Source organism: Rutilus rutilus (genome assembly GCF_951802725.1).
Source record: "Rutilus rutilus genome assembly, chromosome: 5".
Classification (NCBI taxonomy): domain Eukaryota; kingdom Metazoa; phylum Chordata; class Actinopteri; order Cypriniformes; family Leuciscidae; genus Rutilus; species Rutilus rutilus.
Genome location: NC_140213.1, coordinates 8,261,643 through 8,277,805, shown reverse-complemented (window position 1 = coordinate 8,277,805; position 16,163 = coordinate 8,261,643). Strand labels below are relative to the sequence as shown.

Here is a 16,163-nt window from a genome sequence, read left to right as displayed (position 1 = left end):
AGGATCAACAAAATGTGTTTATCCAGGAACACGTCTTACTTGGCAAAATCACGGTGACTGACTGTCCCATGCGATAATCTAACAAGAATGTAATACTATTCCCGAAGGGTGTAGATTTTGGTATGGACGGTAAGGGCATGTCCCTGCACATCATTTAAGAGTCTAGTACAGACTAATCCCTAAAAGTTGCAATAACAATTATGACTGAATGTAACAATGTCATATAATGTAATGTAAGTCATTTAAGTATTGTATGTTTCTGTCAAGTATTAGAAATGGTACACACACACACACACACAGCGAAAACTAACTTGGTGTCTAGTATGCAACTCCTAAGTATCCATACTGTATGTATTTTATGTAAAATGTCGTTCTACTCCATTTACTTGTGTTTGCATGGACACTAAACATACAAGAATGACGTGTTGACAGCATCTGAAATGTAAATCATTTATCAACAACTTTACAGTTTACGAATCATTTAAACTATCAATATTTAATTCATGAAATGAATTTGTTGATTCTATTTCATTTATGATCAATTAAATTGTTTTCAAATCACATTTATTAAAGGGATAGTTCACGCAGAAATGGAAATTCTGTCATAATTGACTCACTGTCAAGTTGTTCCAATTCCAAACCTGTATGATTTTTTTCTTCTTCTGCTGAACACAAAATAAGATATTTTGAAGAATATGGGTAATCAAACAGTTCAGCAGAAGAAACTCATAGTTTGGAACAACATGAGGGTGATTTTAATTTTCTAAATATGTTGTGAAAAAAAGACAATAAATATGTTTAATATGCTGTGAATAAAATTGTTTGCATAAAATACACCACAAATGCACCATAACATAATCATAGAAGTAATTCATTTTATTCTTGCACTGTAATCCAAATTTTCAGAATCCATATGATTGCATCGGAACCAAATCCAAATTCTTATTCAACGATCTTTCTATATAACCTCAGTAGCGGCTGCATCTATGAAATCCTGCACTCGTTTAAAATGTGTACATTTGCCAGAGATGTATGCCAATTGTTTTACATCAGTGTAGATTTGAAAATTAAGCTTTCCCCTGTTATGGTTGAATCACGGAAGCTAAGCCAGTTATTTCACCAAGGAATCTCTTATTTATTATTTATGTATGTTTAAAACATTCCTTTCCTTGTAAAGAATATGCCAACTGTTCAATAGTCGATGTACACATCATCACTGGAAAACCTATGCATCAGTGGAGATACTTCTATGTTTATACGACTCATTCCAGCTCCCCTCTCTGTGTCTAACATATGGTCCCTAAACACATGTGTCCATGCAATCTATAGTCTAGCTCATGCATTTTAAACTTCATAAGATAATACAACTGATTATGAATACTAATAAAGAATAATAATACATAATATTAAATAATGAAATTATATTAAAAGATGACATTTTTGTCTTCAATCAGTCATATCAAATGCTTATTGGCTTTCGTTTGCCTCATCACTATTGCGACGTCATGTTTCAGGTAGGCTATACTGTATGAATTTAAATGAGATATGCATGCCTTTACGAAGTGGATCAGAAAATCTTCATTTTTCAGTGATTAGCAACTAAAATTCTACTCTGTACATCACACAAAACTCCTATTTTCCACCAGTGAGTGCCTCGAATGCAACACATTCTTAGATGCTACTTTGCAAATGGTTTTTGCCATTTTTGAAATAACTTATTGTGAATAACTTGTCTGTTATGTTTTTCTAAAGTTTGGTTATGTTTAGGTTTGGAGATGGGGTTAAGGAATCTGAAATATATCTATAAAATTGTAAAAATATGACTCTTTATATATTTTTGTTCAATAAAGGATTCAAATATATCTTATATTTCTATAGCTGTAAATACATAATGGGTTTCAGATGCTGTCAGTACATCCATATTTTATGTTTCAGCATATACCCAAATGTAAAAAAAAAGAAGCTTTTGTGCCTGTAAATGTTATATATGAATACCGACATATAAACAATGAGATGTATGCCAATGGAAGACATTTTTAATGTCCCCCTATGGTGAAAATCAAGCTTTTAATGTTGTTTATATGTCTATGTGGTGTTTTTAATATGCTTTAAGACAAACAATGTGAAATCGCTGGTGTTTCTGGTGTCACAAACTACCTTGTAACCAATCAATCACGACAACATGTGATCATCAACGAGTGGATCTCTGAGCTGCTGTGAGTGAGTGGAGGCGGGGCTAATGTGGATATTCATAGAACCGGGTACATACTAAATGAGGCAAGGTTGTAGAGTTAAGCTATTTTAAGGCATGAAGAATATGTCAAATATGTCATTTTGGTGATCAAAGATGAGCTTTAAGGGATAAAATGATTGACTACAGGGGGACAGATCATGTAGATGGTAACAACTGCACATATTCACATACATTGTACACTGTAAAAAAAAAAAAAAGGTTGAGAAAACTTAAAAGTTTAAGGCAACCAGCTGCAGGACATTTTTGAGTTTTCTCAACTTACGTGTTTGAGTTATCTCAACTTTTCTCAACTTTTTTCATGTTAAATAGTTGAATAAACTTTAAAAACTGAATTTGTCATACAAACCGTAAGTTGGATTTTTTACAGTAAGCCACTGCAAAGAAGGTGGAAATATGGTAAAGTAGCTCAATGAATGTCGTATATTACATTAAGAAAAAGCCACAGAAAATTACCACCCCAGATTCTAGCCGACAGTCACAATGCGCTGCTGTTAAACGCAGGATTATGTGACCTTTACAAAAACATGCACCCCACTGAAGCATTGAATGAAGTGAACAAAATTGCACTGCCACCCAGTGACACATCAGTCTGAAAGACGTATTATTCATTTGGGTTCATTTGACTGGAGAGAAGGATATTAAAAGTGTATTTGGATGATTTTTCTAAGTTTTCTGCTGGGAATAAAGCAAGGTTAAAGTCACAAAATGCACAGGACAGAGGAGGATCAAAGACCTATTTGAAACAGAGCTTTTGTGACAAAAACAAAACCAAAAAACAATTAACATTCAAGCGGAAATGAAAACTTATGTCATAATTTATTCACCCTCATGCTGTTCCAAACCCGTATGACTTCCGTTTTTCCAATAGAACAAAAAAGTGTTTTTAACACTGCTTCTATGCTTTTTCCATACAATTATGGCTTTGAAGTTTCAAAAAGGATGTAAAAGTAGTTCATATACACTATAAACTCTTATAGGTCGGCATAACAAAAAACTTAAGTAATTAGTTACATGTTTTTTTAAGTTAAACTTAAAGATTATGTTAGTTAGTTACTTTTTCTGAAAATTGAATTTAAATATTGACGAACTCATATAACTTGATTACATAAACATAATATTAACTCAAATCGTTTTTGAGGTTAACTGCTTGCAAGCAATAGCACATTTGCATGTGCTAATGTATTTAGCAAAGAGACTATCACTATACACTTATACACAGTTCAGCAACATCCAGCATATATAACCTCAAACATTTACAACATAATAGATACCCATATAAATCCCAACATAACAGAATATTAAACACTAACACACCTCTCTTAATATTAATATTTGTGCACCAAATAAAATCCCAGTTAATTTAAACATTTATTCTCCTAACTCATCTTTCTTTATATTAATATTTGTTTATACAAATTTTTTTTGAATTTCAACATTTATTCTTCTTATTCTGTCTGACACAATGTATGCTGGGAACTAGAAATCTGTTGCAACTCATTCAGCTTAATTGCAGCTTAATTTCAGCTTAACATGAGTTCATGTAACTTTTTTCGATTAAGTACAATGAACATCCTATTTTTCTATTTAGTACAATACACTAATTTCATTTAGTTGATGTCACCATCCTCTGAAGCCAGTTGATAGCTTTTTTGAACTTGATGAATAGACTGAAATTTAAGACATTATTCTCTGAAAATGTTGACATCAATCCTAGCTGTATTTACCACAGTATTGAGAGTATGTGAGATAATTAGCTGATTCCATCTTTTTAACGAAGCAGTTGATCCAGTTCACAAAACCAGTTTGAAAAATTATTCACACTGACTCAGTGATGAACAATCGCATGGCTTCAGAAGACTTGAAGTCATATGGGACAAATTTATGACACTTCTATTGTGCTTTTGTGTACTCTTTTAAAACCTTTAGTCCATATTCATTGTAAGATAATAAAAAAGCATAAAAATAAATATCAGCACAACCTTCAGAATTGGAAAAAGAAAAAGTCATACAAGTTTTGAATGACATGGGTGAGTAAATTATGAAAGAATGTTAATTTTGGGGTTATTTATTTCTTTAACAACATTAAACAGTTATCCTATTGTCTAATGTTATCTCTGAGCCAATGTGGCATTCACTAAAAACAAGTTATCTTTTGTTTCCATGTCTGAAGGTCAGCGGTGCCACATAATATTATCATTAGGCAAAACCTCCATTATGCAAAAAGAAGCAGCAGCATTTGCACGGCCTTGGCATGGGGAATCAGATAATCTATTGAGGGGGGCAGGGGGCATATTGTATTTACCCACAATTTATCCACATCCTCTAGAATCACAATTCCAGAATTACACACACAGTACATCTAATGCATTTGGCAGTCAAATACTAGCTGAAACAGTGTGAATGCTTTCACAGATGCATACAAAAATATACTGGAGATATACCAGCCAAGCACCTTTGGCATACTAATTTTAAAAGCAATTTTAAAAGCAATTTTAATTGTGCATACATTAACCTATAAAAAAAGTAGAAGAGATATCTGCCTCTATTTTTTTCTAAGGAAAAGCAGCTATATTTCCATCCAACTATTGTTTTAAATGTTGGCATTTCGTGTAAAAAAAGAAAGAAAAAAAAGCTGAATGGAAAAGCCAAAGCGCACGTAAATTCCCGTATGCGCTCAGTTTTTTATCAGATAAAAAGACATGCACATCAACTATGGTGGAATCACATTTACTGAATAAATTCCTCATGTGACTTTAGCTACTTTCACACATACAGTCTTTACTGGTAAATTACTGTTATGAGATCATGTGTAAACAGGACTTTTTCACACACACAAAAAAAAAAAAACTGGTAAATCGGTTCTGGAATGATAAGTACTTACCTGTATGATAAGTTGTATGTTTTAGAACATCTTTTTCGAAGTAGGCCTAAGTTTCAAAACCAAATGTACAGAAGTATGTACAGCGATTTTTGGATGCAGCAACAGCAAGGCCTTCTTTTTCATTCATCAGTGCTGCGGCTCTGCAGTTATTGCGTACTATAGTAACTGCAATACTATTACGTGTCTTGTGATAATCCCCGTACGCCTGTCACTCGGAAGTAAAAAAACTAAAATGAAACTTAAGTGCTTCTCTTCATTCAAGTGGATGAATAAAATGGCCCAGCGTTTAAAGGTCATTTTGGTACTGATGTGTGAATGGTATCTTACCAGTAAAAAGACGGAACACAGTTGCTTGTGTGAACAGCACATATGTGTATTTACCAGAAAAGTCAATCTGGTAATTTTACGGTAATTTACCGGTATTGCTGTGTGAAAGGGGCATTTGTCTCAACAACAGAGTATGTGATTTAATAAAGTGGACTAACTAGTTGACAATTTCATTGGGCAGCATCTGAAATGTTGGTTTAGTCTGAAATGGCCGAGCCAAAGTATGTCAAATGTTTGGGTATATTCACCTCCCAGAACTGTCTCACACAATTGCGTTCCCAAACATCAGGCTTCCGCCTCTGAAGGCAAGATACAGTAACATGACAGCGTAAATTAATTTATAATTTATGTAGTATGAAAAAGTAATTTATGATGTATGAAAAAAAGAGCAACAGTGGATTCCCCAATTGCAGCAACTTTCTTTTTTATTACAGATATTTTGCACCAATTTCTCAGGAAGTTTTGTTCTCTTAACACAGGATGGAAACAGTACTTTACGCGCAAATATTTTATGTGATATTCCAATTTAGTTGGAAAACAAAACTCACAATTTTGGATGGAAACATAGCTAGTGTACGCTAATAAACAAAAGGCCTGTAGTGAAAGACTACACTGGGAATCACAACAGTCTCTCAATGTATCTGTGACCTCGATCGGATCAGTAAACAATTTGTCTTTTAGAACTTTAGATAACCCCTGAATAGATACTATCACACAAACATTCAAACATGAACTGAAATAGAAATGTTGACATTCAAAATTCATGTTCTCCTTTTCTGTCTCTCTACCCTGAACAGCAAAAAATAAAAAATAAAAAAATGTCTTGGTAATTTTATTGTTAGGTTATATCTCATCACATAAAGTAACATGATCTCACACAATAATAAGTAGGCTTATCTGAATACACATTAATTTATGACACGACAAGCATATTCATGAAGAAATATTGCTTGTTAATAGTACTTTCTATAAAAAGGCTTGAAAAGACTTTTAAGACTTGAAACTCTTAAAGGTATAGTTCACCAAAAACCCTCATGGTTTTGTTTTATTACAAACATTCTTTAAAATAGCCTATCTTCTTTTGTCTTCAACAGAAGAAAGAAACTCATACAGGTTTGGAAAAACTTGAGGGTGAGAAAGTGATGACAAAATTTTCAAACTATCCCTTTAAATAGTCAACAAGGTAGTGAAAGGACTTGTGATAGGACTCATGATATGAACTAACTGTCAGATGTACTGTTTCATTTTCAATAAACATTCAAGAAATCTTAGGTTAAATATTCAACAATACGCCGCCCGACTGGGTAACATTGTTGTAAGTAATAATGCTGCAATTTAGCTTAAATTTTAAAGTAATACTTTTTATTATGGTAAATCATTTCTTTAAACAATTGTTTGGTAATTTTATCTTTGGTAGCCATGTCGAATATGAGCTTCAGAAATGCTGTCAACACTACAGTTAGTGTACACACTAATCAAATGTACTGACATGATTTACTCGTCTTCCTGTCACGCTGTAGAAAGAGTCCAAATTTTATCAATTTGAGTGTCATAGTTTCTTTTCTTTTTAATAGAGGGAACACCATGCAGTAACAAGGGAAATATTATGTTTTGGCCATTCAAATAATTAAAATGTCTGTGAATTGAATTATTGGCTACAACAGAGAAAGATTAGTGAAGTGAGGCTAAAACTAATAATTTTGTTTGATGTGTTTAAAACAGCTACATTTCATGCTGTGTTAATTGTTAGCTGTGGTAATTTTATCACTGGATTTTTGGCTTTTACGCAAACTCGGATGTTTTAAACTCATTACGTTGGCTATTTGTCAAAACTGGTTAGACGCCTACTTAGACTGCATAGTTGGGCATCACAAACGCGTTTTAGAACACGTCTAGTGACCACATGTTGTCTAGGTAGACAGCAAACTAGGTATTGAGTTACAGCCAACATGAACGGTTAGAGAGATGCTGTTGTGTATTGTATTGAATTGAATTGAAATGTTTATTACTCACTCTTGAGCGCGCAGATCAGCTGGTGTCCATCTTTAATCAGTTCTTTGATGAACTTGTTGGTTCGGTCCAGCTCGATCTCGTGACATTTGAGTCTCTCTCTAAAGTCCGGACTGTCCACAAAAGAGTCACTGAACTCTAGAGTCGGCAACCCCATTATCAGACCTGAAATGAAGCCTCACAAAACAACTCAGTATTTCCTCAGACACACTAACGGATCCGTGTCATCATCACCACCATCACCATCATCATCCACAGTCAAACGCGGGAAGACTGAGAGTCGCTCTCTTGCAGAGATTCATGCGAAAGTTTCTCTTCACTTCCGCGCTCTGAACTTTCATCAAGCCAAACTTCTGCATTCAGCCTGAGATCATGAGACTCCTGCTGGTTACATTAGATAACACCCAGAGACGTGCCATTTGTAATGGCTTTCAACACAATTTTAACAAACAATCAAATAAAAAAATAAAAATCTATTTTTCTAAATTCTTTGTTAATGAGACATTCATTCATACTTTGTAAAATTTATTTTGGTATTTCAACACACAAAAAAGTCACAGAAAAAAAAAAGCATCAAGATTTGCATGTCAAGGATCAGAACAAGTAGGCCTCGGTAGTTCCTTATTAAGGTAACAATTTATTATTTTCACTTTCTTACAGTGTAGAGAGGACAACAACATTCAGTGATAAATATGTAGGTCTACACTACCTTTACTGTTACATTTTCACATATTTAGATATATGTTTGGTAGCCTAGGGGTGTAACGATACCCTCATGTCGATTCGATACATATCACGATATGATATTATTGCGATACTCCAAGACATATGATAAAAGGTTGACAAAAAATGTACTGTTGCTTAAAATGATGAATTTGATATTACATTGTGGTAAGCTGAAAATACAGAATTATTTTAGACGAATATGCTTGCACTCTTTCACTGACTAGATATATTTTAAATAATGTAGGCCACTTTGTACTGGTAACATAAGAAATTTGGCATTATCAGAACCCACAAATACCCCCCCCCCATGGCATTATTATACATTATATTCAACTTTATATATAGTAGTTTAATGTAGTACTGACACTAAAACTCTAAGAAACTTGATTTTTTTCTCACACAGAAATTTGCATTTTGAGTGAATTATACACAATATTGTCTCTATCCACAATACATATTGATGCATTTTTGTATTGCGATAATTTGTGACACAATATATTGTTACACCCCTAACGTTTAGCATGTGCAGGATTGAGGATGCATTAGTCAATTTGGTATAGTAGCCTATGGGAAATAAATAGACTGTACACACATTTGCTAATTTAGTTGTCATAGCACAAAACTAAGTATAAATGAAAATTTAGTTGAATAATTTATAACTGTTGACAAACAAAGCAGAATCCCAGAAAAAAAAAAAAATTATCTGAAAGGTTATTCTATAACTCATATAAAGGCATAAACAATTATTTCACTCAATTAATAAATAGCGATGTCTGAAATGTACATCTAACTCATGAAATTATTCAATAATAATCTCATGAATGAAAAATAAAGTATTACAATAAGGAGTATTAATAGGAACACCATGTCACTCAGGCTTTACCTTTTTATGGTAAAATAAAGATAATATGTCCACAAATAAAAACTAAAAAACTAAACATTAATGTGTCCACAAATCCATTATTAACAAACAGACACAAAAACCTTTGATAATCAACATTATACAAAGACACAGATCACTATTTTCTAGAGACACAAAAGAAAAGGCCGTTTACACAGTTTTTAACTAAAAATGGAAAATTTGTATGCTTTTGGCTGTTCGCTTTGATAACAGTGTAACACAAAAAATTCAAAGGAAAAACTTTTCCGTTTTTAGTACATCATTGCGGTGTAAATGTACCCTCAATCTCAAAAACGTTGATATTCAGATGAAATGACAAAATTAAAGACACCATGAAATCAAAATGGGCAAATAAATGATTGTATTTATAAGGAACTTTTCTCTTTCTCCGCCATTTACAGAAATTTCCTGATTTCTGTGTTTTAACTGTTATGATAGGGGGCGCTATGACACAACTTCTGAAAGATTACTAAATCTCCTGATCAAAAGACATGTGAAGAAGAAGCAGAAACGAGGGACACTTAACGACTAGCTGAAACATTCCAATACTGAACTGAACACACTTATGGCTAGTTCACACTACAGGATTTTAAGCCTGATTTAAGCCCAATTTGCCAGTTATGGCTAGTTCACACTACAGGATTTTAAGCCCGTTTTAAGCCCGATTTGCAAGTTAACGAGCTCGCCGACAGGTTGGGCTGTAATCGCGTGCAAATCTGCGGGTGATCCGCGCTCGCCAATCTTTAAGTGTGAAATACTTCAAAACGCATCAAAAACGCTCACTGACACATCGCCGACGCCTGACAAATATCTAGCATGCCAAATATCTGGAGCTGTCGGCCGACTCGATAGCCTGTGGTGTCACGTGTCGCGACAAGCAACAGCCAATGATCAGCTTGTTATGACATTACAAAAGCCTTTTGTATTTGTAACCATCGTTGCCAAACCACAACAGGCAGCTGCTTTTTCATTATAATGTTTTACTCACCTCCAACTCTCTCTGACAGACAATCCCTGCTGCCCGCGTGTGCTTATCCATCCTTTCACCCATATTCGTTTTTTTTGGGGTTCTAAACAGATCATTGCGCAAACAAAATATATATATATATATATATATATATATATATATTTTTTTTTTGTTGTTTTAGTTTTTTTTTTTGCCAATTTTGTCCCGCCGTCCATTTTCAAATAGACAATGCGCCATTTGTAACCCCCTGTTGCAGATCATTTACGTAGTGTCACATAGTGTGAACACCACAACGACTTCAAGACTCCAGAGCAAGTCATGTAGTCTAAACAGCACAGCGATCTGCCGACGTTTAAAGTTGTGTAGTGTGAACTAGGCATTACAGACTGTTTCCAACGACTGGAGCAGATTGTAACACTGACTGTGAACACAGTCTGAACGCAACGGTCTTTGACTCGACACGTTTGGGCATGATCAGCCTTAAGTATCAAATTACATTCATAATCGGCCTTACAGTCGTCAAGTGTGTCCCCCGCTTAAGAACGCGAACATCAGCATATAGGCTACATCATGAATGAAACCAGCATAGATCTGCCTAATGTTGAATGAAATGTCGACCCAGGACTCAATCTACTCCATCTATGGTGTGATTATCAGTCTGGATTTGTTAGTTTATTTATTTATTTATTTATTTATTTTTTAAAGCAGAGGCTCTGTTCTTTCTTTTTTTGAGGTACTATACGGTTATCCGGACCACACCTGACCACACGTAACCACAACCGCTCTTGGTTGGTCTTAACCCCAGTGACGGGTAGGTTTAGGGGCGGGGTTGGGGTAGGTCATCACATGTGGTCCGGATAACTGTATAGTACCTGATCAAAAATGCTGTAGGGGAAAGAGTTAATTGCATAGTAAAAAAAAAAAAAAAGACCTGAAAATGCACAACTGAACATATTCGACTCATTTAATCCTCAGAGAGAGATGGAGAAACATATCAGAAAGATGGCTTTGACAATAGCTTGTACAGCCTGAAGGGCCATACACCAGTGTACATCTATCTGTGTGTGACATCAGTAAGGCTGCTGGATGTCTGATGACCTCCAGCGTTTCTCAAGGTCTGAAGAAATGGGCCAGACATATGTGGCTACAATAAACCAAACCCTTAAACAACTCCCTCACCACCTTTAACCCAGATGTAAAACTGCCAAATTCACATAAATATCAACCAAGGAAATAAAACAACCGAAATGAACTATAAAGTAACAGAAATCACATTTAGGCCTATATATCAGTCTCATGTCATATGGGCAGGTTTCTTTCTTGTATTCCCCTTTTCTATTCCAAACAGGCAACTGTAATTATACTCTCTGATAGATCGTGCCAGAACTAATGAGAGTTGGGAGAGAGTGAATTCTGAATTAATACCTTACTAAATGAAAGTAATGAGACTTCAGCCTAATTGGAGCCGGTAGAATTGGCCAAAAATACAGGGCACGCTGGAACGATAATGATGTCAAATTCCAAATGAGCATTCAGTCGACGCAAAGCAGGAGGAAGAATTTAAAACACTTTAGCCATCTCATTTGCATACGCCATGCTACATTTTCCATTACCCCAAAACTGAAAGACACAGCAGCAAACAAAACAATTGTGCAACATAATAGACAGCCTATAAAGAGGCGTTCACACTGACAACCATTTGTAGCGAGACTAAAGGTCATCTATTTTCAATTAGATTTGGTGATTTAAGTTGACAAGACTATAGCGCAACAGTGACCACCTGCTTTTTCAGTGATGTTTTGCTGTTTTTTTTTTTCCACATTTATTTTCTTCATTTCAAAACATTTTTCAATAAGAGTTCTAAGCCATTAATCAAAATATTACAAACTGTTGTTTCAAGCAAAAGGTCATTTCGCATAGGCTATGTACAACACTTTATTCTTCAGACGCATCTATTTTTTCTTAACGATCTATCTTGTTAATGTTTCTACATTATTGCATCACAATTCTTCTAAAGAGAAAATAAATGGGATTTTTGTTACATATTTCTTACGCAAAACTCAAATCGTAGAGCAACACTTGGTGTGCAGGCTGTAAATTCCCACACATGGCATTTTCAGAAATTCAGTATTCAACCAATTCAATTTGATTCAGCAAAAGTCAGTTCTGGTGACAGGGAGAATTGGAGACCAGAGACCTCCTCACAGCCTGAGACTCAGAAATGCTCCTATGATGGGATAATGACTGAGAGATTGCTCTGTGAATGTGGGGCTTAATGTAATTGTGTTGCCTAGAGGAGAATTCAGTGGGGAAAAAAAAGTTTTTTTTGTACGCAATCGTACAATAGCAGGCTGCGTGAGGCTAGGCTAATTGCAGTGTAGCACGGCCGCCTGTGGTGTCTTTCAAAGCAGTTTTCTTTAATTAGGATGATACCAAGCGAGAAAACAGCTACTGTATAGTCTAATACACACTCAATCAAACCTTACGACCACACTGCGATAGCACTGACATCACACTAACTGTACTCCCACATTATGCATCAAATCCCACCCACTTAAACACACGCAGGCAAAAATGGAGCACCAGTGCAGTCAGTAATGTCTATGTCTGGTAGTTGCACACACAATAGACATCAATACGCATGCAACCTCATTGATTAGCTTCCCTGCGCGGGTTCGTTATTTGCAAGCTCCTGATTAGATTTCAGCTGACGTCAATGAATTATTTAGCATCTTGGCTGAGGTGTGTGTTTGGAGGCCTTGGCTTCACCAGCCACGGGAGTCTCCCGTGTGAACACACTAATAGGGTGTCCCAGGAGTCCTGTTTGACTCATCATTGTAATGAGCGGTGAAATTATGAATCAGTCAAGACACTTTGCTACAGATTTAACTGCTCAATGAGAGCGTGAAGAATCAGATTGGGGGAATATCAGGGGCCAGATTTAATATGGCAAATTAGCATGAAAGCGCAGTTTTAAAAAAAAGCGCAGATGGGAGTGGAAAGCTCTGCGCGTGATCTACTGACGATGAACACAGACGCAATGACCAACACAATCTACCAAGAGCAGCGCAAATTAGCATCTAGTTTAAGACATGTTTTTTGGGGGGCATATATGGCACAAATACCAGTAAATTGACTAGTGCAAACCGTAGTAAATCACATTGCATGATTCATTTAAATACTCTCCTCCCATAAATTTTGCGTCTGAAAGGGAAACTCCTACAAATGCATATCCAATAAAGTCAGCCGCAAAAATATGTCTATGCCTTTTCAGTGCTAGTTTTTCACTGCGTGTCTTTGGTAAATACTGACAGTATAGTTTTTTTAACACCAAAAGAGGGTTTGACTTTGTACTGCCGCAAGCTGTTAGTAAACCTGGCCCTTAAAGTTAACGTTTCTTGAAACTGCTTTGGAAGTTGGAACAATTATGTTGTGAAAAGTGGCAAACAAATAACTACTGTATAGGACTTTGAAGAATCTGGTTATGGGTGAGGGACATAGAGGCATGGTGAAGTATTAGTGATGTTCAGTCACCAGACCAAATGGAATTCAGTTACAGACAGAGACGTTTCTGTCTTTACTCAATTTTTAAACATTTTAACCTTTATTTGATTTAAAAAAAATAATAATCATATCATATCATATAGACCTCACAATTTGTAATTTATCTTGAATACAGATCGTAATATAAACTTGCCCAATCATTCCACTTAAACCAGTGGTTTCTGAATCGTCAGAATCTTTTGAAAGAAGAATGATTTAATTTGGTCAATGTAACATTTCATGAAGGAATACAAAGGACATGAGATCAATGCTAACATTATTATGGCTTACTTTGTACAATCTTTCCTCAATGTACCAATATTTATGCCCATGTCTTGTTTCAATGTTGTTTATGATGCTGCATGCTAGGGCTGGATGATTAATCGAAAAGTAATCGAAACCGTAATTCAGAGCCTATAACTGTTACAGTGAAATACCATATGGTACGTATCCTGTTGTGACATTGTTGGTCCCGGTTTGCGGGCAGTTGTAATGATGTATGCTAAATAAAGAGGCATATGGACTCCTGGGCTCCTGGTTGTTTATTACGTACAGCAAACATGGTGTCAGAAGTGAACACTAGATCCTGAACATGGCTTTAAACAGCATTCCTGCCCCTGAGGGCATGCGGATGTCAGGGGACATATCCAAAAATTGGGACAATTTCAGAGCGGAATTCAAGGACTATGAACTAGCTACAGGGCTTATCGAGAAGCCCAAAAAGGTGAGAGTGGCCGCGCTGCGGCGATTAATGGGTAATGAATGTCGGCATATCTACAGTCATAATATTGTGTTGAGCGAGGAACAAACGAAGGAGCCGAAAGCCATACTGGATGTGTTGGGGGACTACTTTAAGCCTACGAAAAATGTGATCTACGAAAGGTATATGTTCGGTTGTTGCAAGCAAGAGGTGGACGAGCCTATAGACAGTTTTCTCACGAGGCTGCGGGAACGAGCATCAACCTGTGAATACAGGGAGCTCAAAGATTTAATGATTCGTGATAGACTTGTCTTGGGCATTGACAATGAGAACACTAGGCGGCGCTTGTTGCGTGAACGTCAGCTGACTTTGTCACAGTCTGTCGAAATATGCCGACTGGCAGAAGCGACGGAACAACGTGTAAAATCTATCGACAACACAGTCAGTGACACAGTGAATATGGCACAAGCACAAAGGCTGAAACGTAGGGATGGTGAAGTGATTAACGAGCAAATGCTCAGAACGGTGAACTGCAAGTGTTGTGGGGGTGGTCACAAGAAAGGCAGAGATCAGTGTCCCGCATATGGAAAGACTTGTCGATCATGTGGTGTATTGAATCATTTCGCTAAGGTTTGTAGAGCCCGTCAGAGAGCCGACAGGTCAGACAGAGTGAATGTAATGATGGATGATGGTCAGGATGAGCAAGGGCCCTACAGCGAGGGTCGACTGTTTGCGGCTGAGGAATGCATTGACACAGTAAAGTCCCCAGGTCCAAGATGGTTCGTTAACCTGATGCTTAATAAAAGAAAGCAGGCCTGTCAGCTAGATACGGGAGCAACTTGTAACGTTATGAGCCGTATAACCAAAGAGAAACTGGATCCAGAAAGCCCCCTGCATCCGAGCACAACAAGACTCAAATTGTATTCTGGTGCCACAATGCTTTCCCTGGGGCGATTTCACACAGAATGCACTGTAAAGAGCGCCAAACACAAGCTAGTTTTTTAAGTGGTCGAAGCCGATCAAGAGCCATTACTCTTGGGTGACACATGTGAGCGGCTGGCACTCATGAAATTTACCATCCCAGAAGAGCTTCATAGACTGATTGCATACTCCGACATACCTCTCACAAAGCAACAGTTAACTGACAATTTCAAAGACGTGTTTAATGACCCAGTCGAGTCAGTCCCAGGAGAGGTCCGCTTTGTGCTCGACAGCAGCGTGTCGCCTGTGCAATGCGAACCACGGAACGTGCCAGTGGCCTTGAAAGCCAGAGTAAAAGAACAGCTGGATAAGTACATGAGAGACGGACACATCACAAATGTCACGGAACCCACACCATGGATCAGTAACATGGTAGTCATAGCCAAGCCAGACAAAGTAAGAATATGCATAGACCCAAAACACCTTAATCAAGCACTGCAAAGATCGCACTACCACATGCCAACACTGGAAGACGTTCTGTATAAGCTACCCAAAGCATGTCTGTTCACGCTGGTGGACGTTCGCGATGCCTTTCTACACTGCAAACTGGATAATGAAAGCAGGTTAATGACAACTTTCTGGACACCATGCGGGCAGATGAGATGGTGTAAACTGACCTTCGGCGTCTCCATAGCACAAGAAATCTATCAGCGTAAACAACACGAGCTGTTGATGGGACTCCGAGGCATGGGGCCCATAGCAGATGACATACTGGTTGTTGGCTGCGGTGACTCGGACGCAGAGGCCGAGTTAGATCACGACAGAAATCTCCGTTCTCCGTTCTCAGAGGCCGAGTTAGATCACGACAGAAATCTCCGTTCTCTGATGGAGCGATGCAGAGCTGTGAAACTCCGGCTGAGCAAAAAAAGGTGC

At 36.8% G+C, this 16,163-nt stretch overlaps 1 protein-coding gene across 8 annotated transcripts in view; it reads right to left on the bottom strand.

Moving 5' to 3' along the window:
- arhgap42b (Rho GTPase activating protein 42b) overlaps positions 1–7,867 on the bottom strand; it is a 137,116-nt gene extending 129,249 nt beyond the window's left edge. For 4 of the 8 annotated variants that reach the window (XM_084408902.1, XM_084408904.1, XM_084408903.1 and 1 more), the window contains exon 1: positions 7,476–7,811. In XM_084408902.1, coding sequence (XP_084265028.1) covers positions 7,476–7,629 — 154 coding nt within the window. In that variant the 5' untranslated portion in view covers positions 7,630–7,811. Of the gene's footprint in view, positions 1–7,475 lie in introns of all 8 variants that reach the window. The other 4 variants (XM_084408906.1, XM_084408907.1, XM_084408909.1 and 1 more) reach the window with 2 other exon arrangements.
- Positions 7,868–16,163: the final 8,296 nt, after the last annotated feature.